At 47.4% G+C, this 25,783-nt stretch overlaps 4 protein-coding genes across 5 annotated transcripts in view; all 4 read left to right on the plus strand.

The window, feature by feature from the left end:
* Positions 1-871: 871 nt before the first annotated feature.
* Positions 872-2,215, plus strand: LOC112970650 (macrophage migration inhibitory factor; the record flags this gene model as incomplete). Its single annotated transcript, XM_026075256.1, has 2 exons — positions 872-1,065; positions 1,949-2,215. Coding segments are annotated over 2 exons (261 nt in total), but the record flags the coding sequence as incomplete, so codon positions are not given.
* An 830-nt stretch (positions 2,216-3,045) lies between these two features.
* On the plus strand, positions 3,046-14,904 carry DDX51 (DEAD-box helicase 51). 2 transcript variants are annotated; one of them, XR_003255091.1, is made up of 17 exons: positions 3,046-3,127; positions 3,249-3,658; positions 4,082-4,326; positions 4,450-4,600; positions 6,063-6,208; positions 6,560-6,631; positions 6,823-6,929; positions 7,775-7,883; positions 8,591-8,736; positions 9,475-9,670; positions 10,396-10,511; positions 10,608-10,724; positions 11,688-11,789; positions 12,262-12,325; positions 12,579-12,713; positions 13,459-13,833; positions 14,773-14,904. XR_003255091.1 is itself a non-coding variant. In XM_026075197.1 (16 exons), the coding sequence occupies exons 1-16, from the start codon at positions 3,105-3,107 to the stop codon at positions 13,483-13,485; spliced, it is 2,166 nt and encodes a 721-aa protein (XP_025930982.1). In that variant the 5' UTR covers positions 3,046-3,104; the 3' UTR covers positions 13,486-14,054. The 2 variants fall into 2 exon arrangements, 1 of the variants encoding a protein (XP_025930982.1); XM_026075197.1 differs by lacking the exon at positions 14,773-14,904 and having other exon boundaries at positions 13,459-14,054.
* Positions 14,905-15,065: 161 nt separating this feature from the next.
* GSTT2B (glutathione S-transferase theta 2B) lies at positions 15,066-23,906 on the plus strand. The gene is made up of 5 exons (XM_026075187.1): positions 15,066-15,206; positions 18,111-18,198; positions 18,602-18,752; positions 19,400-19,576; positions 20,440-23,906. The coding sequence occupies exons 1-5, from the start codon at positions 15,095-15,097 to the stop codon at positions 20,644-20,646; spliced, it is 735 nt and encodes a 244-aa protein (XP_025930972.1). The 5' UTR covers positions 15,066-15,094; the 3' UTR covers positions 20,647-23,906.
* The window catches only part of LOC112970651 (glutathione S-transferase theta-1-like), a 15,488-nt gene continuing 11,669 nt past the window's right edge, over positions 21,965-25,783 (plus strand). Inside the window, exons 1-2 of the mRNA XM_026075257.1 lie at positions 21,965-22,060; positions 22,899-22,965. Coding sequence (XP_025931042.1) covers positions 21,965-22,060; positions 22,899-22,965 — 163 coding nt within the window. The remainder of the gene's footprint in view (positions 22,061-22,898; positions 22,966-25,783) is intronic.

The raw sequence follows: 25,783 nt of genomic DNA on the forward strand, positions 1-25,783 counted from the left end.
CCTCTCGCCGTGCTGCAGCCCTGCCCCCGCCCGCCATCCCACGGCCGCGCAGCCCGGCGAGGCCGGTCGTGTCCTAATCGCCTTGTCTAGTAGCCTGACTTACAAAAAGCTCGGCTGCTAAAATAGCTAAAACGCCAGAGCTTTGTCTACGCTTGTGGGCTTTTAGCCGTGCAGTTGCGCCCGCACGATATCTGAGGGAAGGGACTAGTAGCCGCAAAGCCAGTGAGTCACTGGCAAAGCAAAGTAACAGATATCTGAGCTCTCTCTGGGCTGCGTCCTCCCTCCAAGCTGCTCTACCTTATCCTGGGCTCACATACGCCAGCTCCCTGGCCAGATTGCTGCTGCCTAAGAAATCAAAGACAGATATGGCTGAATTTTAGATAGGTTTCAGACAGACCCAGTAGCTAAATCAGGGCTACTTGAGGGGGTGGATCCTGGGGTGTAAATATGGTTTTAAGGCCACGTTCTCCAGCTGCATGGTCATTGCCCCATGCAATACCAGCACTGTGGCAAGCAGGAGTACCTGTGCTGCTTGTAGCTTCATGCAAACACAACCTTCGTTCCTAAGGCCCAGAGCCAGGCTCCGGGGGGATGCCTGCAGGATGCGCTGCCAYGTGGGCAGCACTGACTGCAGCTCTYGCCATGGCTTTGCACCAGGCGGCTATGGGCATGTGCAGTTAGCCTTTACRATCTAGCTATTCTCAGCAGTTACGCTGCTTCGGAGTGTCAGGGAAGGAGATGGGGTGGTGCCTTGCTAACTGCCTGGCCTCAGTCCTGTGCTACTGGGATGGTACTCAAGTGTGCAGTGCATAACACTGTTATAGTACCTAAAGCAAATACACATCAAAGAAGGAAGTGAGTTGTCCTCTAACTCTTTGTTCCCTTGTCACAGTATATAGCCGTGCACATCATACCTGATCAAATGATGTCCTTCGGGGGCTCCACTGATCCCTGCGCTCTGTGCAGTCTTTACAGCATTGGCAAAATAGGAGGGCAGCAAAACAAGACTTATACCAAGCTCCTGTGTGATCTGATCTCCAAGCACTTGCATGTATCTGCAGACAGGTAAGGCTGGAAAGTGATGCTAACCTTGTTTATCTGTCTCTCTGAAACTGCTTTGAAAACTTCACTTAAAAAGAATAAAAAGCCCACATGAGTCTGTGTTTGAAAAATGCACAGTGATCATGTATTTTTTTCATGTCCAGTTAAGAGTCTGCCTACATCTTTCCCTTGAGAGTTCTCTTAATGGCTTCCTGATATTGAAGTAGGGAGAAATATCGGAACACTGACAAGTGATAGAGCATGTTTTTTGCCTTTGAGGTATGATGTCTTGTCTTCTCATGATGGGAGACTAAAAGCGGAAGGGAGGAGTGGTAACAGGCTGGAGCTGAAAGACAAAGAAACCAGAAACTAGCTAGCAGCTTGTGAACAGCTCCTTCACTGACTGGCAGAGCCATAGGCGAGCATCTGCATGCTGTGGTGAAGGACAGGAAGAACCTGCTACCACTTATATTCTGGGATTGGACGGAAGAACTGCAGAGCCAGCCCTGAGGGCCTGCTTGACATTTATGAGAAACTGCTCRTCTGTTTGACACTTGTGAAAGACTGCAGCACTGTGAAACCAAAGGTTTTGATCTCCTGAAATTCGTGACTACTCCTAACCAACAGCTCTGGTGTCTGAATAGCCCCTGACTGAAGAAGAAAGTTTCTATTTCAAAAACATAAAGTGCAGTTTCAGGCACTCCAAAGAATCTTGACTGTTAGAGGCTCTGTCAGAAAAGTTTGCTAGATTTCACCAAAAATACTAGCCAAAATAAAAGCTTGAAGTTGCTTCTTCTGGGGAACAGGAAGCATTGTCCCTCACCCCAATTATCTTATCCCAATGACTATTTAAAGTAAATGGTTTAATAATTTCACTGTTTCTTGTATTCCTATGCCTCTTCTGCAGGGTGTACATCAACTACTTTGACATGAACGCTGCCAATGTGGGCTGGAATGGTTCCACCTTTGCGTAGAGCTCTCKCATCTGACCAAAGAGGATATTCCTGGACCTGCCCTTCTCCTGCCAGTTAGCAGAGACTTCCGCACAAATGGCCCCGTGTGCATTTTGTGCACTCTCACAGATTGATGGATCCTTGCTAGTGTGTTCACATATTGCTGCTTCAACATTCCTCTGTTTTCTCTATGTAGAAAACAAATAAAGATTTAGAAGGAAGCTGTCTGGTGTGAGCTTTGCCGGTCACGTAGGGGATGGAGTTGGGTCATCTCAGGCATCTGTTTCATTCTGGTTGGTAAAACAATAGGGACCTGCGGTTTTTYTGGTTTTTTGTTTTCCTCATTTCTCAGACATGGTATTTCACCATAAAGTCTGAGTGGCAGGTACCTGATCGTAGTCTGTGGTGACTTCCCTGCTGCTGGGATCCAGAGGCTATAGGTGCCTTCAGGGCTTCTTGTTGCTCTGGCTGGCTTTGCGCATCCTTTGTGTCCTTTGTTTGCGTCTTCCATCCCTATGGTGGGAACAGTCCTGTGGCCAGCCCTGTGCCTGCTGCTTCAGGGAGGCCTTCCTCTAACTGTCTGCCTAGGGTGGACCAGCACAAGGAGGGAGGGATCCACTTTCATTCAGGGAGTAGAAATGCTGCCATCTGTGCTGGCTCCCTTTGGGCGGGCAGTGCGTGGGAGGAGGCCGCGTGGCAGCCCTCAGGGCTGAGGGAGCTGTGCCGGTAAGGCCTGCTGGAGCCCAATGGGGCTCTCCTCCACTCTCCTGGCCATRCACACCTGGGGCGCGGGATGGCTGCTGGGCAGGGGCAGGCCCTCGTGGCCCCTGAGGGGCGGCGGGTGGGCAACTCTTCCTCCCTCTGCGTCTTCCTCTCTCGCCATCTTCTCGGCCGTTGCCCGTCCCCTCCCCCCGCGACCGTTGCTCGCCGCCGGCCGTTTTCCCCTCATGCGCATGCGCCGTCTCCCCCCACCGCCGGCAGGAGGCGCGCGCCCGCCTCGGCGCCTTCTGGAGCCTTCAGCCGCGGCGCGGGGCCGGTGACGCCACCTCAGCGCGCCCGGGCGGCGCGGATTGGTGACGCCATCTGAGCGCGCGCCGGCGCGGCGCGGCCATGGCGCTGTTCTACATCAACAGGTACCGGCGGGGGAGCTGTGGAGGGGGGTGGGGGGCTTCCGCCCGGCCCCCGAGGCGGCTTCGCGCGGCGCCTGGTCGGAGGGGCCTCGCTTGAGAAGGTTTTTCTCCTTGAATTTTGCAGATACGGCGGTGAGGAAGAGGGCGAGAGGGAGGATCGGTCCCGGGTGCTGCTGGAGCGGCTGCGAGAGCAGGCGAGAGCCCGGCAGCTGAAGAAGCAGCAGCAGGAGGCGCTTCTGTCTCCCGAAGGGTTAAAGCAGGAGGAAAGAGAAAATAAGCTCGGTGAAAACGTCAGAGCCGGGAACTCGGGGTCTAATTCTGACAATGAATCTAGGGGAGCAAAAAGAAAGAGGAAGGGGGAGAGTGAAGAGGATTCCTGTGCAGAAGGGCAAAAGCTAAAGAAACACCAGAGTTGCAGCTCTCCTGAAGAAAGGGCAGATACTGAGGAGGYAGCAGATGGCTCTACTCCATCGAAGAAGAAAAAGAAACAAAATAGAAGAAAATCAAACGTGACTCAAGAGAGGACTGGAGCAGGTAAGAGGGCTGAAGCAGGTAATGATGAACTGGAACTATAGGATCTTAGTGCTTTGTGGTGGACACTTCTCAACAGAGAAGTACAGACAAGTTGCTTTTTGAGTAATTTGCTAAATTTAGCTGATGATAAATTTTGTTTTCATCTGTTTAATATGTTCCCAAAGCAGTTTTTGTTATAGTAGAAAGCCCCATATTATGAACTTTTGGAACCAATTTAGTGTAAGGGAAGGAGAGAAGTATGTCATTCTATCTTCAGTTGTCTTAATGCCACCAAAGCAACATTTAGTTCTTGTACTTGGATTTAGGAAGGAAGATGAGCTCACGAGTGGTTGGTTAAGTCCTACATCGTAACGTGTTCCTTGTGTCTCTTTTCTGTAATACATTCTGATCTTTAGCATTGTGTTTCCATTACCCAAATTCCAGATTCTCAAGAAGTCACTGAGCAACAGGACAACAGAAGTAACCTTAGAAATAAGTCAGGTAAAAAGAAGAAGAAGGATGAGGAAGCTGAAGGAGTTGAAACAAGGAGGAAAGAGAACAATGAAAAAGCTGAAGGCAATCAAAGCAGAAAGGAGGAGCTGTCCGTAGCAGCCTTGGAGAAAGAGGCAAATCCACCACCCTCTAGTTTGGTAGTTCTTGGAGACTATGACCGAAAGCCAGTGCAGAAGGTAACTAGCTTCCATGAACTTTGACGTCTAGAAAGGAAGAGGCATCTTATCAGCTTATTTTATGTACTGTATTGCCTGTTTCATGGTAAAAGCACTTTGTTACTTCCTTTCCTCCCACCTCAGGTTCAGCCCTTCTTACCACAGTGGCTTGCTCAACCCAAACTAGTGCAAAAACGTATCAAAGAAAATCTAGTTCCAATCAGAGATGTCCCAGGAATTCATCCCAAGCTGTTAAAGAAGCTGCAAATGAATGGAATAGAGTCCTTTTTTCCAGGTACCTTAATAGTACCCTTGTCTCTTTCTAAATTGACTTACATTAATCCTGTAGTCTGTGTATCTTTTTTCTATAACACGTGTATTTCATGTAGTTAGCAAAGTAAAACGTAAGACAAAAGTAAATTTGATGCTTTAACCTGATCACACCAGCTCTAATCCTTCACTTTCAAAGCCTCATCTGGACTAAGTAATTGAAATCACTTAACTAGTCTTAAACAGAGCTCCATAAGRTACAGTGACCTGAAGTAACAGCTCATGGCTGCCAAAAGAGGGAGGTCTTACTCGTGTTCTCTGGGGGTTTTTTTGTGTTTTTTTTTTCCTCCCCCTTTGCTCCCAGGCATGTGCTTCTGTCATGTTACCTGTTTTGCAGATAGGTACAGTAAGTGCCAGCACCAAAATATGTAGAAAGCACAGCTGGAAGCAGGGGTGAGGAGAGCAAGCAGTGGGACAGAGGGAGGGGAAGTGGCATCTCCTGCCTTCAGCTTCAGTGAATTACTAGGTCAGATTAGCAGCACTGAGCCTACAGCCTTAGACTGTATCAGATTCATCAAGGTTACATCGGCAAGCCGGCGCCTGTCTTTCTAAAGTGTGCTGTTACATAATMTATTGTAAATGCTACTGTTAATTTAGTCCTGGGGTATCTTAACTGGTTGCCAATAGCAGCTTCTCATGTTTCCTCATAAATCAGGTTCAGCTTATGGCATTCAGTTTTAGAACGCCAAGCAGCATCGTGCTCTCTCTGGTAAAGACGGTGTCCGCTGAACTCATGTCGTATGCCTCACTGAGCTTCACCTTGTCACTGAGCTAGGTCCCCAACTGCTAAACCTCGTAGATAAACCAAGGTTGTCCAGTCTGTCAGGGCTTGTCACAGGGCAGGGGAGAGAGTTCACAGGAGACGATCAAAGCTGTTGTCCTTAGTGGACTGTGCTTGCTTTACTCCTGGTACGCTCCCCTACAGGGAAATTAATGACGCCAAAGCTCCTAGGAATTGTGCATTGAGTTCCCTGGCAGATGAGGCTGCGTTGCCATGTTGCATAGTCCATGTTCAAATACGGGACAGTACTACAGGGAAAGGATGCTTACAGACACATACTTGTGTTTTAAATCTGTCCAGTGCCATCCTAACATGAAGACAACAAGACAGGTATAGGTATAAAAATATTTAACGCGGTAACATGCAAGTTAAGCACTAGAAATGGCCAAATTCTAGGAGAGGGAAATCTCTTGTATTCAATGCTAGGTTCACATGAGTGAAAAAGAAATGGGTAAAAACAGATAATTTCTCTTCTATTTTGATTTCTTTTTCTCTTATGTTCCTAGCCACAACAGCAGTCATGGAAACAGATTCATTGTATACAACTCGGCTTTTCTGTATAGACTGATTTTTAGTCCAGTTCATTAACTTCCATAGTTAATGTTTATTTTCCCCCCCCCCTTTTTTTTTTCTTTTCCCCCTCCAGTCCAGGCAGAGGTGATCCCTGCTATTCTACAGAGTGCATCCAACGGGTATTTGATGGGGCAGGGAGGATACCGCCCCAGAGACATTTGTGTCTCGGCACCTACTGGCAGTGGTAAAACCCTGTCTTTTGTCATACCTATAGTACAGGTGAGTTTACCCACAGTAAATATCTGTAGGAAAAAAGGCTAGAGTTGTTTGTTTCACAGCAAAATTTGGGAAGCCTTTAGAGGTAGTTCAAAAAGTCAAGGAATTTGTGGACATAAAACACCAGATTTTAGCTCAGAGCTGTCTGAGGAAGCTCTACAATTCCCCTTCATCTCTGCGTCCCACTTCTTTTCCCAGACAAAAGCACAGTGTGAAGGGTTGGGAGGACGGAGGGGAATAAAATGGAAACACAAAGTTCTGGGAGGATGTGTCAAGCCCATCTCCTCAGTGGTTCATATATGAGAATCCTCTTCCCACTGCTTTCAGGGGCTTATTTGGCCTTTGTTTTGACAGGCTCTGCTAGATCGGGTGGTTTGCCAAGTACGAGCTCTGGTTGTTCTGCCCACAAAAGAACTGGCACAACAGGTATGTGGCTCTTCCCCCTCTCCCTGAGCAGAACCGGGCTGAGGGAAAGGCTGGTGCAATAAATACTTTGTCTGGCTATTTTGTGAAGTAGGCTGATGACCCTGTCAATGTGTTTGATGTTATTAGYGTAATGGAAAGCATAACTTTAACTGATTTCATTGTGGCTAAGAAACCCCGTCTCCTCTTTGCAGGTGAGTAAAGTATTCAACATTTACACTGACGGTACAGGTCTGAAGGTCGTTTCGGTTACTGGCCAGAAATCTTTTGCAAAGGAGCAGGAGATGCTTGTCCAGAAAAAGTAGGTAAAATGGTCTTTAGATAAGGTTTATAGAGTTTGTCTATTAACTATTTAATCTCAGTAAACAGAGATCAAAATATAGGCTATTGCATTACACCATCACACGATAATGATTAGTGTGTTTATGCTGAACTCTGGTTGTTTTGTCTTTGTCAGAATGCACACTACTACCCCTTTTCGTGATTGTTATGTTTTATTAGATTTTGGGGGTTTTCTACCAGCTGCAAACATTAACCTTATGATCACAGGTGCAAATGACTGCTATCTTAGAAATAGATATTATTGTATAAGCAACATGCTTGTAAAGAGGGAAAGAAATAACTGTTAGAAGTGTTCACCCTGTTCACCAGTCAAATAAAATAGGTCATAAGTAGAAGGGCCCTTGTCGTGAGATGCCCAGCATTGAGTTCTTTTTATTGCCTTGGTTTTGTAAGGTGCTAACAGACTTTTAAAGCTTTATCTCAACAAACTGTTCCATCAGAGGACAGAGCTGAAACTTAGATATTATTGAGTAAAATTTACCCATAAAAATCCCCTGCTGTAAGGAGAGCCCTGTTACCATCTGCTTGGTAATATTTGGTAAAATGAGTTTTTGCTGCAGTTAAACTTTGTTTTATAACAATGAGGAATATTCCTTTCTGTGTCAAATGAAGTAGTGTAACGGAGAATAGGGTTTAGTCTCCAGCACTGCCTTTGCATGCTCTTCAAGGTAAATAGCATATTTGAATTTTATTATTTCTCAGGTAAGAGAATAGGAGAAATCTTAAGGTCTGCTGACCGAGGATCTCTGTTACATGGCTTACACTGCAGGGAGGAAGTTACTGATGGGCTGTTTGTTCTTTCAGAGTGACAGGCTACTGCAGCCTGGCTGATATTATTGTGGCTACACCTGGGCGGCTCACAGATCACATTAGCCAGACCCCAGGGTTCAGCCTGACACAGCTTCGCTTTCTGGTGAGTCAGCTCCACGGGTCTCCCATCTCGGTGCAAGGTCTGTTACATCAGTAATTCCCACTTTGTACTTGTACAGTGTATAAATATGTTTGTGTTGGAACTGCTGTATGATCTGCTGTATGACCAAGAGGTGCACGTTCCGGATTGCTCAGGCAGCTGTCTCGAGATGAGGTGTTTTATTCCAACTCCTGACATCCAAGTGGCCTCCTGCTTCCCCTTTTCTCTTTCCTCTTGCAAACACAAACCCACAGTAAAACTTTATCAGTCAAAACCCAGAGATTCAGGGTAAATTATCAGACTGTAGTAGTTTACAAGTGTATGGGACACACACAGTTGCTATTCAGGATTTGGAGGTTTTTCTCTTATTCAAAGGCATGAATTAGATTTAAGTGCAAAGGAATTTGTGGGTAGTTTGAGTGCCAGGTTGGCTACCAAGCAACCGAAACAAAGGCAAAATTCAGTTTAGGGGTAGAAAATGAGATGTCTGTCCTTACTTGAGGAAGGAGGGGGAAAGAAGGTAATTCTGTTGACTAAAAGCTTCCATAAAGCATGAAGATTACAGTTGTTTTATACGAATTTGTTTCTGTATTTCAGGCAACAGTATCTTGCATTATGGCTCATTTGCTATAGAAATAGAAGGAAAATAAAAGCTGTGTAGTGCCAGACCAGTATTTAACAAGTCGTGTATTTTGTCCTTGTGAATTCAGATCGTAGATGAAGCTGACCGTATGATTGATGACATGCACCAGAATTGGCTGAACCAAGTTGTCAAAGCTGCATTCCAAGCAGAAGATGACTCTGGCTCCATTATGCTTTTTCAGAGGACCAAACCAGGGCCTATAACAGCAGCCAGGTAAGTTGCAAAATGCACTTCTTTGAACTGATAAAACAGATATCAGCACCTAGATGCCATAGTACACTGCTACAGGCCCTCCCAAAGCCTGCTTACTCAGTGAAATGTCTGCCAAAGTAAGGCAGCTACTTTTCCATAGCTGGAAAAAGCAGGCAGTGAACAGCTGATACTGAAGGATGTCTTTTAGAGTGAAATCCAAGTATTGTACTCTCTGAGTTTTCCGTAGCTAGATTAGAGCAGCATCAAAAGAATACAAAAACATTGCTGGTTTCTGACTCATTTGCACAGTAACTGTAGCAGTTCCCCTCTGACAAGCTGAGTAATTGACCTGAAGGACCCTCTTTATCTATCTACAGCTGCTGTTTTCATACAGCATGGCAGAAACGTGTGGCACTTGGTGGGATATATACAGCTAGATCATCTAGAGTGGGAAACTGAGAGCAGGTCTAAGGCAGACTAAGGAGGGGGCTAGGATGGGGACAGGAGTGGCTAGGAGGCAAAGATGTGGGTTGGGACAACAAATGCAGTTGTGCAGCTGAGTTCAGAGTGCTGATCAGATCCATCTGTGAACTCCACCATAAAACAAGGTGGAAAGGAAGCTRCAGGAAAGGCCCAGGGCTTGGAAAAGAGCTTCAAAAAGAGATAATTGTTTCCTTCATAACATCATCTGAAAGCACTTCTGGAGGAATTCCTTTGGTCTGTCCTCAAAGCTTAGTTCCTGTGCTTTATTTATTTCAGCTCCTGCCATCCTCAGATACCCTTACAGAAGCTGCTATTTTCAGCCACGCTGACCCAGGACCCAGAGAAATTGCAGCAGCTGGGCTTATTCCAGCCTCGCCTCTTCACATCTGTCTATTCTGAGAAAAAATTACTCGGAGATGGAGCAGAGACTGAACAGGACACTGAGAAATACACGCTCCCTGAGGGGCTGTCGGTATGACATTGATTCTCTTGCAGCCATGAAAGTGACTTCACTTCATGGCTGCTTACAAAAAAAAAAATAGTGCTTGAATGAATTATACTTGAAGGTTAGGTCAAGTCTGGAGTATCTAGATCAGCTCCTGAAAAAGCTAAGTTTTTAATCCCATAAACAAAAATGTCTTCCATATGATGCCTTATATTACAGAGGAGCTGGGGGAAAGTGGTTTTGGGAGCAAGTATGACCCATGGAGCTCTATCTTTGCTCATCTGTTGCCTCATTAGTCAGTGTTCATATGGTTAGGGCCGGAATTTTTCTTTTAAACTCTGTTCATGCAGAATTAGATTCACTARCAATAGGGAATGGAGATATGAAGTAAAAATAACGTATTGACACTTCTCAGAGGTTCATCTCAAAGCATCTGTACAACATGCTTCTCAAAGCCTGTGGATACAGGTCACATTTGCTTTTGAAGACAAGAACGCAGTGCATGTTGTTACTTGCCATAGGCAACAGTGAGAACGTTAGAGCACAGGTCTCCTGCTCCACCTTGTATCCTCCCAGTCCCTAACTGTGATTCATTCTAAAGGGGGTGACATTGTGGGGTCTAGTTTTGTTGCTGTTAGTCAATAGCAAAATCTCCAAGCCTATGTAGGTCTTGGATAGGTGGTAGGTTTTGGAGAAGATAGCCTTGGCAAGAAGTGGTTTTTATCTTTGAACTTCTTCCCTGTCCATTGCAGCAATGTTATGTGCCTTGTGACCTGAATTCCAAGCCTTTGCTCCTCTTGCACTTCATGCTGAAAATGAAATTTACCCGGGTGTTGTGTTTTACCAACTCCAAGGAGGCTTCTCACAGGTGACTGCATTAGCGGAATGACTACAGTAATTATCCATCGGATAATGTTACTAAGCTGGGTAACAAAGTGACAGTTTCTATCTCACGTACCTACAGATTGTTCCTGCTGATTCAGGCCTTTGGTGGAGTCGCTGTGGCTGAATTTTCTTCCCGGTTGCCGCCAAACGAGAGACACAGAACTATGAAGGAATTTGAACAGGGAAAAATACAATTGTGAGCATCTTAAATGAGTTTTTTGCATGTCTCCTGACATAGGCTATTGCCAGTGTGAAAAGCATATTAGAACCAAGAATGCAGTTAAACAGGCTCCCCTGTGAAATGGAGCACCCAGCAACCGAATTACGAAATAGATGGGAGATTTGAGCTTGCAACTTCTGAATTATGTTGACGCCTACATATAATCTGGCCTGTTTTGATCTAGCTGTAATCTGTTTACATGCGTTATTTTACAACGAGCAATAAAAGTTAACTGCCTGTTCATATTGCTGCCCAAAACACGTGCAGTTCTGAAAATCTTAGCTTTAGTGTGTGTGATTGGGATCTGGTGTTTACTGGAATGAAAACAGATGTTACTGCCAGAACTGTATGTAGCATTAGTGCTTTCTACCAAAGAAACTCCTGATTAGACTGGCAGTCAGAATTTTGCTTCCATCCACGTACCTGATTTCCTTTGTGAATTGGGTAACTGTATGGAGTTCCAGCTATGGAATGTCTCTGAGAAGAAGGTAATTTTTTTTTTTTTTTTTTTTTTTAAGATTTCTTTTTTGTTCAAAAGCTGTGTTTAAGTTCTTCCTCAAAGGCTGGGTTTTCACACCTTGGTGTTTGTGATCAGTGCCTTTAAGAAGTGTTTGGATGGTTTACGGGTTTGCAGCCTCCCGTATGGTAGGAGCTGTCAGGATCAGCGTTCCATGCTCAGAGAACCTGGAAATAGCCAGTAGCTTTCCATGTGCAACAGTAGATGAGTAGCCTAGAGTGGTATTCGGAGATCTGCAGGTGGCTAATGTTGTCAGTGACACTGAGGAGTGAATTACAATGTTATTGCTGTGCTCAGTGGTCAGAGGCTGGCTGGATAGTTTGAACAGAGATGAGCAACATTAGCACTGTATTCACTTGTATTTAGAATCTGTAGGGCGGAAGATGTTACTTGAAAATAACTGTGTATACATTTAAAAACAGGTTAATCAGCACAGATGCCACTGCTCGAGGAATCGACATTAAAGGAGTGAATTGTGTAATAAACTATGATACGCCTCAGTTCATCAGGACATATATTCACCGGTAAGATAGCCAGCAACAAAAGGATTAAGTGTGAACTTGGTTTACTTCTTTGAAATATTTGGCATAGGTAATATGCACTTAAAGGAGTTTTAGTGCTGGCTTTTTTTTTATTTCAATATGCAAATAACTTTCCAATCAAAATTAAACATATCACATTACCAGAGTAATACAGTACTGGAATAGAGGACCAGCACCCTATTACATAAAATGTATTTTACAAGAGCTAGAAATATTTTCCTGGACAGTGTCAAGAATTGGGTTTCCAGAATCTCAGAAAACTGCAAAGGCTTAGCAGCCATGAATGAGTCCTAGAAAAGTTCATCCTTTGCAATATATGGCTAGTCCTGCTGTACTAACCTCAAAAACTCAGAATCAGAGTTCTCTAAATCTGGAGAATTTGGGAGCTCTTGGGGTTCATAACGGGAGTGACCACATGGTTAAACTGACTTGATGCTCATTTTTCTGATTTCAGAGTTGGAAGAACGGCTCGTGCAGGCAAAGCAGGCTTAGCTTTCAGCATGGTCCTTAGAATTCAGGTATGTCATTGCTGAGGGATTTGTTCTGAAAGGCAGCAGGGAGGAGCGTGAGGAAGACAGGGTTCATACCCACTTCCGTCTTCTCCAGTCAGCTGAGCTTTGTATTTGGTTGTAACTTTCTATTCAGTTATTCCCCAACTGGGCAGCACGTTTAAAAAAGTGTTCATTTTTCAGCTGACAGTGACTCTCCTTCACAGGAGATGAGACCCGGTCCTTACCTCACCTCTTCCTCTGTGTCTGTTTTGTTGTGCAGGAACGTAGGTTTCTGCGGATGTTGAAGGATGCYGGCATCACAGACATAAAGCAGCACTTGGTGAAGGGCAAGTTGTTAAAGCCGTTGGTGCAGCAATATGAGGAAGCTCTGTCTAAGCTTGAGAAAATGGTCAAGGTAATTGCAACAGGGAAGAAAGTAGAAAATCAAATTGCAACTTATACAGTTCATTTCAGCCCATGACCAACACAAATGTTAGTGTCCAGGATCCTTTTCTTTAACTGAGATATTTCCATTTCAGTGCAAAGGCAGTATTTTGGGGTGCATCATTATAAAATACTTGTAAAGGGTAGGGAAGAGAGAAAGAGGTTCTCCAATTAAAAGGAAAGTAGACAGTATTTATGTTCCCTTTTCTGTTCTGCTTTTCTCTTTACCTCTGGAGCTAAGATTTTGGCAGCTAGCTGGAGGAAYGCTAACAAATGCAGAGATTAAGCCTTTTGCCATTACAGAGTTTTAACACTGTAATTTGCAGCCATGCTAACTAGAAGTTGGGTTTTCCAAATCAGGAAAGCATCTTCTGCTGACCCTCCCTTAAACACCAGTGGGAAGGTTGAGAGCTTTTAGACAGAAGCAAGGTGTCATTTAACTTGCCTGATGTGTAGACTAGGGATCCATGATAGACTTCTTGTGCTGCATGAATTGGGTCAGTGTTCTGCTCTCTATTTTGGGGACTCTTGAATCAAAAGCTAAGCTTAAGGTCTGTCCCTGAAAAATCTGATGATTCTGAGCTGCGGATTAGGAGTGTTACAGAACTGGGGCAAGGCAGAAATGATTATTAAATTGTCCCATTGCTGCCCAAACTCCCTCTGTGTGACCCTGAGACAGCATCTTCAGTCACCTTCCCGACTTCCCTTTTGAACAGGACGAACGAGCACAGAGACGAGCCTGAACAAATGCGAGCGGAGGAGGTCGTGTTCCATGGCACTGAAGCTAAGCTGGGTGGGTCATGGACTGTACTGCACAGCACCATAACAGTGAGACATGGTTCCTGAGCTGAATGGTTGGCTCCTCAACTTTATCACATGCTAAGTCTGCTGTCGTGGGCTTCGTTCCCATTGCAAGGTCAGGGGGAACAGAGTTCAGTTACTGCTTTTCAAGAAACAACAACAAAAAAAAATTTGCCTTGATGAAAACTTGACATCGTATCCTACTGGTATCTGTAAAACTTCCATCAGCGAACAGAAGAGCCTTCTACAGTTCTTGAGCATGGGCCTGACGGAACTGCTGGTTGCCAAAGGTGAGGACTGTGCCCTTCCTGCCTCTGAACTGGGACAACTAATGTTTCTGCCTTGCTGCACAAGCAACTGTATCTGCAAATGCAGAAAGCCTACACAGTACCTCTAGCAGACTACTGTTTGAAGAGCTTTTGTAGGCTGAAGTGACTGCAACTTTTAAATATATATATATWTWTTTTTTWAAACATTCAGTGTCTATTAAAGATTCCTGGGTACAGAGGTAGAGATGGTGGTGAGGGGAGTTTCAGTACTAGTCTTGTGCTTTTTCTCTTTGTCTCCTTGCCCTTTCTACATTCAGTACCAGTGGTAACAGCAGGTATTATTAAGTGTTAGGTTAGTGTTAATGCAGACTAAAATGTCCCAGGTCACATAAAACATGAATATTACTGGACTCTGCTAGTGTCAGGGCAAGCCCTAAATATGTCTGACACATGCCACTGATATTTTTAGCTGCCCCTGGCAYAAGACTTGGAGCTGTTGAGTGTCTTGCTCCTGTGTAGCTGCAGCCTCCAAATACATCGATGAGCTCCTCAACAGGAAGTGCCCAGTTCAGGGGCACACTTGCTAGTGTACATTTATTTTCTTTACAAAATAAATATATTTTTCATTAGCAATACATGACTGGAGCAGAATGAGGTAAGGATGGAGCGGAAGGAGAACTAGAAAGCTGCTGGAGGAGAAGGATGTTTGGAAGGGTGGCCTAAAGATAGGAGTAACTGAATTGTTTTCTAGCGGTGAAGCAAGCGTATGTCTTGCTGGTGACTGGAATCACAGTAGCAGAAATGAAAAGTCTTGTTACGCCAGATGAACCAGGCAAGGAGACTCAACCCCTTGTGCACCCATGTTCTTTGAAAGCCAAATGAAACATCAGCCTGACTTCGTTTTTTCTTATCACTAAGCAATTAAGGGCAGTTATTAAGCCAAACCCACATTTCTTCCAGTGTGATGTGGCTCGAGCCCGGTTAGAGTTTGCGCTGGAAAACTGCTGCGTCGCCCGTGTCCTTTGAAACCGCCCGGCGCAACCCCGACACGCTCTGAAAGCCCGGGCCTGAAACGGGTCACCCTCCGCTTGGGGTTAAAAGGCGGGGCTGGGGGCGGGGCCGGGGGCGGGGCCGGGGGCGGGGACCTACGCGCGGCTTCCCCGCGCCATGGAGCGGGGCCGGGGCCGGGAGCCGCACCGCCCCCGGCACCGCCCCCGGCCCCGGCCCGGCGGAGGAGCCCGGCGCGAGCGGCGGCAGCGGCGGCGGCGGCAGCGGCAGCAGCATGGGGCTGGAGCTCTACCTGGACCTGCTCTCGCAGCCCTGCCGGGCGCTCTACATCTTCGCCAAGTGCAACAACATCCCCTTCGAGTTCAAGCACGTGGAGCTGATGAAGGGTGAGTGGGGCCGAGCCGCCCCTCGGGGCAGGCAGGGCGCTGGCAGCCTCCCCCGGCCCCGGCCCCGGCCCAGCAGGGCGAGCCCACCGCAGCCGGGCAGGGCCCTGACCCGCGGGGCCGCGCCCAGCCCGCAGACCTCAGCGGGACCCGGGCTCTCCCTGCCGCCAGGAAAAGCTGTTGAATAACAGCTTGGCGCTGGCCCCCRCAGCATGCTCAGGCGTGGGGCTCGGTTACTCAGTAATTCTGATAAACGCATGATGGAGCAAGAGGGTGGAGTGTCAGTCTTCCAGCTGGTGGGGCTGCCTGGTGTCAACACAAAAACAAGACCTGATTTTCTAAAGAAACCCTGGTTTTTAAATGGCATTCTCAGTGCCTGCACTCCTCTGTAATGAATACGGCTCTGCAAAGGCATATGATATCTTTTAAATCAACCCAAGCTCAGCAGAAAATGGGCCTTGGAAAGAAGAACCACTTTCCTGAGAGGAAAAGCTCCTTCAGCATGTGCTGGAACTGAGTCCGTTCCCGATTTAGGAGAGAACCAAAAAGAAATAGGAGCTGGGAAGTTCATGTATGTGAGAGGACAACCAAGATGTGTGGGTTCTTCAACTTCCTTAGAAAACTCTGTGCTCTAGTAAGCAGCAGGCAGCTGGTACTGGAGACCAGCTTTTCCCCTCTTGTTAACCTAAAGTTAACAGCCACTTGTGAAAGGTCCTGGGGCCCAGAGCTCGCTGATGACCACCTGCGTGGGGCAGGACTGTCAGCCACCTGCCTGACTGTCTGAGCATCTCATCAGGTCGAACAGCTTGCAGTGAAGTCCACTTGATGGGGTCAAGCGAAGGCTTACGCAGACAGCGAAGGCAGGGGGGTGCGACAGTGCAGCAGCCAGGAATCTGAAAGCTGAGAGATCAGGAAGGGGAAGGTGGTTCAGTTTGTTGCAAAGCCAACTGATAATAAGGAGTCTGCCCAAGAGGTGTCATGTGTTCCTGCTTAAAGGATGCCCTTGTTAAAAATCTGAATCTCCTTTATTTGCAACTAAAGTTGGTAAAAACTACCCTCTGCCCTTTCCAGGACTCTGCAGGATTTGACATTAAGATAATGTATGGGACTTTAAAACACCTGAGCAAGTAAAGCTTACAACAGTGAAAGATGAGAAGGCTTCTGGGGCTCACATTGATAAAAGAACAAAAGAAGCTCCAACTTGCTACTTAAAAGCCTCAGTCGTGTTGTGGTTTAGGCTCTGGGTGTTCCYCTTCGTGCCTGAGCTGTTCATTGATTGCACGTTATTGTTTCTTTCCTCTTACTGACCTATGGCTTGGTAGGAATAAATGTTTGCTATTGGGTGTACCGTGGCCCTTGGCACCAGGAGAGCTAGCTAGGGGTAACTCCACCTAGTGTCCTCTCCCTTCTTTCCCAGTAACTGTTGTGATGAGACTGATAACAACACACAGGAGAGACTGGTAGGCAAACAAGGAGAACATCAAGAAGAATGGAAAAATTGAAATGGGTAGCAGAGAACAGACTGGAAGAAAAGTGAATTCGATCACAATTTCCTAGTGCTTTATGCCCTACAGCAGCAGTGTTTGCTTTTACCAACACACTAGGATTTGGTCACTCCCAGGATCTAGGTGCTAGACAGACAGGTATGAGCACACAAACCCCCAAATCAGCACTTTCCGGGGCCTTGGGCATAACAGAGCGAGGGTGGCCTTGCTGCAGTAGTACATGTCACTGCGCAATATGTAAGGCCAAGTAAGGGAACATATACCTTAATTTGTGCTGGAGGCTGGTTGAGCAAGTCCCTTCTGAAATGCTCTTGGTCCCCAATAGTGTAGACCTCAAGGAAATGCGGTAGAAAGGGTGAGAATGGGACAGAAAGCACACGACCCTCTGGAGACAGCTGAGGACTTGGAGCCCTGCAAACTGTATGAGGAAATCACAGCATCTTTTTGGAAGGGGAGGAGAGGAGGGTAGGTTGTGAGTCAAATGTAAAAGGGAATAGTCACAGATCGGGTTTGCCAAGTACTGGCAAAACAAACCATTTCTGGAGTCTCTTCTCTGGCATAAAGATTCGCAGGTGACTCACGTAGCAAGGCATGTCACAGGGCTACGTGTCAGAGAAACCTGAATACGAAGATGCACAGATATGTCTCTGAAGCCAGGAGCTGGAAAAGGTTGGCACAAACTGCTCGTACAAAATAGGGTTTGTGAGGTTGGGCTCAAAGATACTGGAGCGTGCTGAGACTTCAAATGATGAAAATGCCTTATCCTGTCAGGTTCACTGTCTTCCATGTTTTGGGGACCTAAAAGCTAGCTTGAAAGCAAATTCAAATCCATATTTGCTCTAATATACAATATGCATATGCAAAACTTGCACATAGAGCTAGATTCATAGGTTTGTACTTAACTACCCACCAATTTGTATGGAATCATTGAACTCTATCTTCACCTAAGGACTAAAAAGAGAATTGAATATAAATTACCCCCTTTTCCAGCAAAAAAATCTCTTGCTTTCTCACTGTCCTTGTGGTTAACCCACCTTGTTTCAGATATTAATATCGCCCCTCCAAGGAGCTTGGCATTCACTCTAGGTTTGTGCGGTGCCTCCTACAAGTGCCCTGACAGGTACCTCCRAGCACAAGCTCAGTGCTGTTACAGCCCCGAGTCGACAAACACGGTTGGTATGAATGGAGCCTTAACCAGTCTGACCTTTGCGGTACGCAGGCAACCAGCAAGGAAGTTGACATCATTGGGCAAACCCAGCATTCACCCTGTGGCACCTTTTGATTGCTTGTGAATTTAAACAGGACGGTATTTGTGCAATCAAAGCTGGGAACTTGAGTGCCACAGACTCCTCAAGTGTTTCCAGACAGGTACTGAGCAGCACTGCCTCGTTTCCCTCCTCAGGGCAGCACAGGACTGAGGATTTCCGGAAGGTGAACGTCCTGATGAAAGTGCCAGCGTTAAGGGACGGTTCTTTCACCTTAGCGGAGAGGTGAGGCTCAAATAAGCTCAAACCTCTGCTGAAGTATTGTTTATCCTAATGCTTGGATTCTGCCCGTGTACTGTTGGGTATCCTTACTGGGACTCCCACCCAGTTAGTTTTTGCCTCTTTCCCATCTCTCTGTTTCATCTTACAAGAGAAGCTTATAAGCCACTCAAGCAGCATTGGCCATGAAAACACTTGGAGCTAGCTTGCACATGGGCAGGGTTTCAGGAGTCAAGGTGGCACAAGCTGTCGTGTGCTGTAACTAGCGGACAGTTGTGCATCCTGCACTTATACCTGAGCTGGATCAGGTTTGTATTGCTGCTGGTCCAGCAGTGCAAGATTTGGGTGGATGGAGAAAGGACAAGGCGCTTTAATCTCACAGCTCACTGGTCTCTTGCTCTCTGGGTAGCATTGCAATCCTCCTCTACCTGACCCGGAAATTCAAGACACCTGATCACTGGTACCCATCTGACCTGCAGAAACGGGCCAAGGTTGATGAGTACCTGTCGTGGCAGCATGTCAACATTCGTGGGAAGGGGAGCAAGCTGTTCTTAACTAAGGTAAGACTCTTTTATACTAAAAACTAAGTGCTAACAGCTGTGAGCTCTATGGTCCAAGAAGAAATCTCCTGTGTGCAGGACTCTTCTAAGTGAATGAGCAAGCCAGCTGACAGATAGGAACAACACTAGGTCTAGAAATGACTCAGCTGATCAGCCGAGCCAGTTCTCTGCCTAACTGAACTGGCCTTGTCTGCTCCAACTGCAAGAATCCTTCATGCTGTAGTCGCAGTTCTCCTGCGCAGGCGCTGAGACCCGTGGGGTTGTTGTCCCTTTTAGATGCAGTCCAGAGCAGCACATGTAATAGGTTTGGCCTGGGCGAGCAGCGAGCGCCTGACACAGCTCATCCTGCCTTCTGCCCACTGATGCTCTGCATGGGAAGAAAGCGGCTCTCACGGGGAAATGAAATGCAGCTTCTTGGAGATGATGCGTGTTGCCTTGACAGGAGACTCTTGTGATTGATGTCAATTATTATATGCTCTGTGTCCTTTTCTCCTCCCTAAAATTTCAATGTTAACCTGTCAAAGATTAGCGGTACCAGTTATTCTCATGCATGGCTGGTGAGGGATCCTTAGAAGAAGGCACTGGGAGGGCTGAACTAAGTTTGGAGCAAAACATATAAAAAGCAGTATTTTTTTTCTCCCTGGTAGGTGCTGCTGCCTCTCATTACAGGCCAGCCCCTTCCTCCAGAGAAACTGGAAGGCGTTACTGAAGAGCTGAATGTTGTCCTGGAGCAATTTGAGGAGAAGTTCTTGCAGAACAAGCCCTTCATCGCAGGCAGCGAGGTCTCCCTGGCAGACCTTGTAGCACTGGTGGAGCTCATGCAGGTGAGCACCGACCCCAATGCAAGCTGGGTTGTGGGCAGGCCAGGCCAAGGCGTAGCTGCAGCACTGCCACTTCTTAAATGACAAGTCTTTCCCTCTGCAGTTTATTGGAGTTTAAACTTGTTCCTTTTTGATTTTGACCATAACTGAGTTTGTTTGCCAGGGAACTTCTACTTTGATGAGACACTTCTCTTTATAGAATTATGGACAAAATTCCTGGTTTTGGCATTTGTTCTAGAAAAAAGATAAATGACAAACTAGGCAGAGAGGGAGGAGGGAGAGGCTGGGAAACAGCTCCCTTCCTTAGAACAGGAATTCAGGAGGGAAACTAAACTCCGGATGTGTCTGAGGATGCTGATATATGGTCCTCATTTAGCCACTGCTTTGTCTTTTGAATGGTGGAGCAGGGCCTTCCCATTCCCAGACTGAAGCACTGATGCACTGCCATGGCCGTCTAGGAATAGAGTCCTCTTTATTTTAGGTGGGAATAAATCTATTTCATTATCTCAAACTCTACCGTGATCAGTTTCATAAAATGAACTACTGAAAGTACAGATATTTGGAAGAGAGGGAGTGGTTCGCATGGACCTCTGTGTTCCACATTAGGACGCTTCTCAGCTTAGCCAGGGGAGTGCTCTTTTGCTGTGAGTCCCAGGGGACAGGACAGCAGCTGCTGAGGATGACAGCACTTGCTTCCTCTTCCTACCAGCTAAGAGCCAGAGATGAACTCCACCTAATGTGATGACTGTCTCCTGGCTTGAACCAGAAACACATCCGTGCTTCATTCTGGTTCCATCCTGCAAAGGGTTTGTCTGACTGTCGGTGTGGAAACCTCGCTCTCAGGGTCTGTTGCTCTCTCTCTGCAGCCTGTAGGTGCTGGCTACAACCTCTTTGAGGAGAGGCCAAAATTAGCAGAGTGGCGCAGTCGGGTGGAAGAAGCAGTGGGGAAGAAGCTCTTCCAGGAAGCGCATGAGGGGATCTTGAAAGCCAAGAACTTGACCGCTGATAAAATTGCGCCTGAACTGATGGAGCATTTCAAGCACCATCTCCTAAAGCAGACTGGCCAGAATTAGGGGGTTACACTCTAAGTAAAATGGGTTATTTTTGTGCGGGCTTTTTGTCATATTTCAGCATTTCTTCTAAAAACATATAAAAACACCATTCTGCAAAATGCACTTCCATCACAGCCTTTCTGCACCACAGAAGGAAAGGAAACTATATCTTAAACAAAGACTACAGTGAGCTGCTTCCCCTCTTGTCCACTGCAGACCTGTTAGCTGCAGCTCTGTAGGCTTTTCTTTCTTGCTCCAGCACCAGTGGATCTCCTTGAGGACTGAGGCAATTCAGTCCATGAGGGAACTGGAGCTAGTCAGAAGTGCCCTTTTTTTGCCCCTGTTCTGAGTTTTTGAGGTCACAGCAACAAAGAAGGGGCAAAGGTTTCCTGAAAGTATGACAGAACAGATCTGTCTGAACCCAGATGAAGAAGGGGTGTAGAAAATGGCTTTCACATTGCAACAAGCCCAATAGGAAATTGTTGATCTTTCAATAAAAAGAGAACAGTCAAAAATCAGCCCTTGGATGGGGGACCCTGCCCAGGAATGTATTAGAGCACCTGGCCACTAGAGGTTGCTGCGTTATCTGTTGGAGCAAAGGGAGACTGTGCAGGTAGTCAAGTGAGGTCTCTTAACTGCTGGGAAGGATGGATGCACTTAGCCCCATGAATAAAGGTCCTCAAGCAACCATAGACTCAGGCCGTAATCTGCAAAGAATAGCCTGCAGAGCAGAGAAAAGCTGCTTTTTTAACTGAAACCTCTGCCAACTGCACTTCCCTGTCCTCAAGCCGTATTGGTGCTCTGGCCCGTCTTGGAGCTTCTTTGGGAGCTCGGCGGAAGGCATCCAAGCGAGGCGCTCTCCCTTGCTGAACTGCAGTGGCAGGGTGCTGCTGGGGGCGGGGGGGGCTCTGCTGGCCAGCCCTGGGGTAACTGGACTGCACGACAGATAAACTGACTAATGCCTTAAGTACAGTTAATGTTCTACTACTTTTTGTCATGTCAGATTCTCCAGTAAAGTTAATGGTTATACTTGCCGTGTGCCGTAGCTGTGTTAGGATTCTGTCTAATGCGTAAGGCTCCTGGGTCCGGGGTGTGTAAACAGGATTTGGAAGAAGTGGCCGTTGACTGACGATACACGCCTGTGCAGCACCTTTCATGACCCTCTTGTCTGTGTCCTTTTGTTCCCTTCTCGCCTTCCTGTCCCCTTCCCGTCCCTGCAATGTTCCCTTGCCAGGTAAGAGGGAGGAGGAGGGTTCCAGTTTGCGGGACTGTTTTTTCCTCCTTGTGAAGAACCGGTTGCATCTGGAAGCCTGTTTGTCTCTGTGCTGTGGTCCGCAGGATGGTTACACCATCCACAGAGACGGCTGCCTGGCACGGTGGGTGTCAGATGTCAGTCATCTTAACACAAGTCAAGTTACTACAGTGCTCAGAAGAGGTGAAAGTAGCTGCTCAAACCACTCTGACACATCCTTTCAGCGGGACCTGTTGGTTTGGGGGAATGTGCCAGCCACCTCTCCTGTGTTTGAGTTTCCTGAGCAAACCTGCCCTCTGGTTCAAACGGGCACCATGAACCAGCGCTGGCAGCGCCCGTCCCTCGGGGCCGAGCTAAGGCAGCCGAGCAGACCAGCCCCTTTTCCTTTCCGTTCTTCCAACCTGCAGGAAATCCTAAGTGTCAGCAGCGAAAAAGCAGGGCTGCCCCCAAACTCTCTCGGTTTCTGTGCTGACACAGGCAAAGGCTGTCTGTCTGTCTTCTCACCTGATTTTTGCTGGGTACGCTCGTTGAAGAGAGCCCTTTGCACTCCAGTCAGCAAACCCAGTACCAGCAGCTTTCTTCTCGCCCTTCAGCGTTGCTGCTACCTGGCCGGTGACTTCTGCAGATGCTGCACTCTTCTCTCTCTACCGCAGCAGTTTGCTGGCAGCGTCAAGCCTGAAGAAAATGGCCTGTTTACACGTTACTGCCAACCACTTCCTTTCCTCTATAAACTGCAGCTTACCACATCCACCTGGCTGGGTTTGTGCACGCCTTCRGAATAAAACAGATCCTCCTTTGCTGCCTCCCCAAAGCTATCTGGCCTCGCTGCAGTCTCTCCTGTTAGCACTATATTTTTGCCTACCTTCCACATTCCTCACCTCCACCTTCTCCCTTTTCTGTAAGGGCAAACCTCTCACTGCCAGCACAATAAATTCCTCGCATGGCTTCTGTTCGAGCATAAACAGAGCAAAGAGACTGTCCATAACCAAGAGCCAAATCTACAGAGCACTAATCTTGACAGAGAGACCTGAAACTGGGATCGGTCCTGGAGCCTTTCTTGATATGCATCTCCCTGGCAGAATCTCAAGGTAGGGCTGCTGTGCATGAGCCAAGGCAAATAAAGTGTCTTTTTTTTTTTTTTATGATGCCTGCTGCTCAAGAGCTCCACGTAAGGGAGTCTTGAGCCAGTTCTCTGCTTGGTTGGATAAGGCACAGGTTCCCCACCCTCTGCGTGCTCTTGCAAGGACGCCTTCAAAAGCACGCTGGAACAATGTTTAGAGCCCTTCGCTTGTGCTCCTGTGTTGCCAGGGTCACGAAGGGGGGAGAAACACACAGGTCAGCTACTGCTGGTCTCCAGCAGAASTCCCAGTAGAGCAATGATGACAGCCAGGATTTCACAGCATGGTCACAGTCACAGGAAGATTTTTTTTTTTTCCATAGTCTTCTCTGTCTGCTTTAAAGCCCACCTGGATTCTTGGTTCGCTCTCTCAGTGAAGCTGTGTGCAGTGACCACTGGCATTTTGGGCCCTTCTACACCCGCAGGACAAACCACCTCCCCCAGTAACTCCTTGGATGGCAATAGAGTTACACAAGGGATAAATCTGCCTTGCTGCTTTTGTGCTCTAAATCACAGCGATCTCGTCCTTGTACTTTGCTTTCTGCTGTSCCTCCGCCTCCCCCATTTTGCTCACCTGTGTCATCTGATCTTGGCTGGTGTCAGGTCCTAGGCTGCGAGCCCCAAGATCGGCCCTCTCCACCTGCCAAAAACCAACAGGTTGTGCAAGAGCTTTGCCGGCCTCCGGCAGCGCCACGGCTGTTCGGCATCYAGCCCCCTTTCAGCTGAACCCGGAGAAGGTTTAGGCTCCCGGTGACAGCTTAGCATGCTGCCCTGATGCAGTTTCCTCAAGGCTTGCCAGGGGCTATTTGGAAACACAAAAGGTGAGAGCCTGTGATTTCTAGAATAAAATGAAGCTGGGATACACAAAATGGGAGGAATGCTTAAAAACAGATACATGTTCTGAGATTAAATGATTAAGCAATAAAATGCAAAACTCACTGCGTTTTTCTACGTTTCCTGTTTTCGAGAAGCTGATAATGAATCTTGTCAGTACAGAGAGGAAAAACTTCCTTTGGGGTGATGGAAACAAATGAAAATACTGGGCTGACAGCAGTAGTCTAGAGCCAGGAATGATGCAAGCAAATGCCATATAACACGACCAGATATAAATATTCCTTTGGTCGTGTGGACTGAGCAGTGCAGTCAGCAAAACGGAGAAAGCCATAAAGAAGGAACTTTTCCAGGGAGCACACGAGAAGGTCTTTGAAGTCCAGATAGGACTAATGGAGCAACTGAACCATAAATGAAGGAGCAAGGTGAAACCACACTGCTAATCTTGCTACCCACCACTGAGGTCAATGAACTCTTCTCAGTGATATCTTAAGAGTGGGGACATGCAATCATTTTGAAGTACAAAGGCTTTTCTGACTGTGACCTGTGCAGGGTCAAATTCACATTCCTCTTCCCCGCTCCCTTAGCGTTTAAGATTTCCTTGCAGTGAAGGCAAGCACCTATGAGCCTCTGCCTCCTGGCGTGCTGGAGCTGCGCGCTAGACATCTCGAGGGCAAACTGCCCTGGACAGCAAACGTGGACAGAGTCTCCCTGTTCAGGCAAAGAAACTGCAAAAATCTGATTGTGCAGGTCTAAATCTGAACAACGACTCTGAAAAAGGGTGCGTGTGCAGGGGACTCGGTACTTAATGTCCAGACACAGCTTGCTCAAAGACTCTCATAGACTGACCGGTCTTAGAGTAATCCCCGTTCCTAAGAAATTCTCAGAGCAAAAGTCTTGGCAAAATGGCATAAAAGGAAGCAGCTGAGACTGTTCCAGTTTGTAATTTCTCCAGTCAAYGAGCTCCCATGCTCAGCTCCAAACCATGTCACCATCCTTGAAGATGGCGACAAAGAGRTGTCGGCTGAGCTGAGGGGGTTTGACTGGGGGTGACTTTGCCTTGACCGCTTCGCTGCTCTGTCTTTGGGAGTCACAGAGGTTGCTGCACTTGCTGGCACGTCGCCTTCACAGCACCGCGTGGCTGTGCAACGCTGGCGGCTCCGAGCAAGGGCTTGAATTCACTCTGAACTTCTTCAGTTCCTCTGCTTGTGTGGGAATCTTAAATGACAAATAACAGGGAGAAAAGAAAGTTGTTCGACTGCGGATATGCAGAGGCAATATCCTCAGGGAACTCCTTCCTGCCTCCCTGCCGTTTTCCGGGGCATCACCGCRCAGCGCAGGGCAGGGAGTGTGTTGCTGCAGAATTGTCTTCTGAAATGGAAAACGTGCTGAGCTCTAGTAGTGCGAGATGAACACTGGCTCAGGGGATGTGGCTCAGGAGCCCCATTCGCAGTGTGACAAATCCCTCCAGGGCCACGTTATGACCACATGAGTGGGAGCCGTGGTAGGATGGCTGGTGTGTGAGCTGGCTCCTGAACCAGTACTGAGGGCAATAACAGCCTCCCGGGCCCTCCCTAACACCAAGCTCTCTCTCGAGCTCATTTACCGCTGCTCACATGTGACCTGCTTTTCCCAAAGCAAACTTGYACACATAGTACCAGCAGCCTTTCCCTTTTCCAGCCCGAGCACAACCAGGGCTGCCCGATTTTGTGGGAACAACATAACCGCCTTCTCCTGCCCCCCGCAGACGCCACAGCGGAGCCTTGTGCCACGAAGGCTCTCCCGGGGGCTCTCTGGCCTTTTCCAGCCTTCGCTCCAGCGTGGGCAGCGGCAGCGCCAGAACAGGCAGCGCTGGGTTTGGGCCTTTTCCAGGGAGGACCAGACAAGCGGGATATCCTATTGCTCAGCCGCCCTTGCCCGGCGCCTGGTCCTAAGCGCGGGCTGTGGCTGTTCCTCCC

This window comes from Apteryx rowi, unplaced genomic scaffold (assembly GCF_003343035.1).
Source record: "Apteryx rowi isolate R43461 unplaced genomic scaffold, aptRow1 scaffold_40, whole genome shotgun sequence".
NCBI lineage: Eukaryota > Metazoa > Chordata > Aves > Apterygiformes > Apterygidae > Apteryx > Apteryx rowi.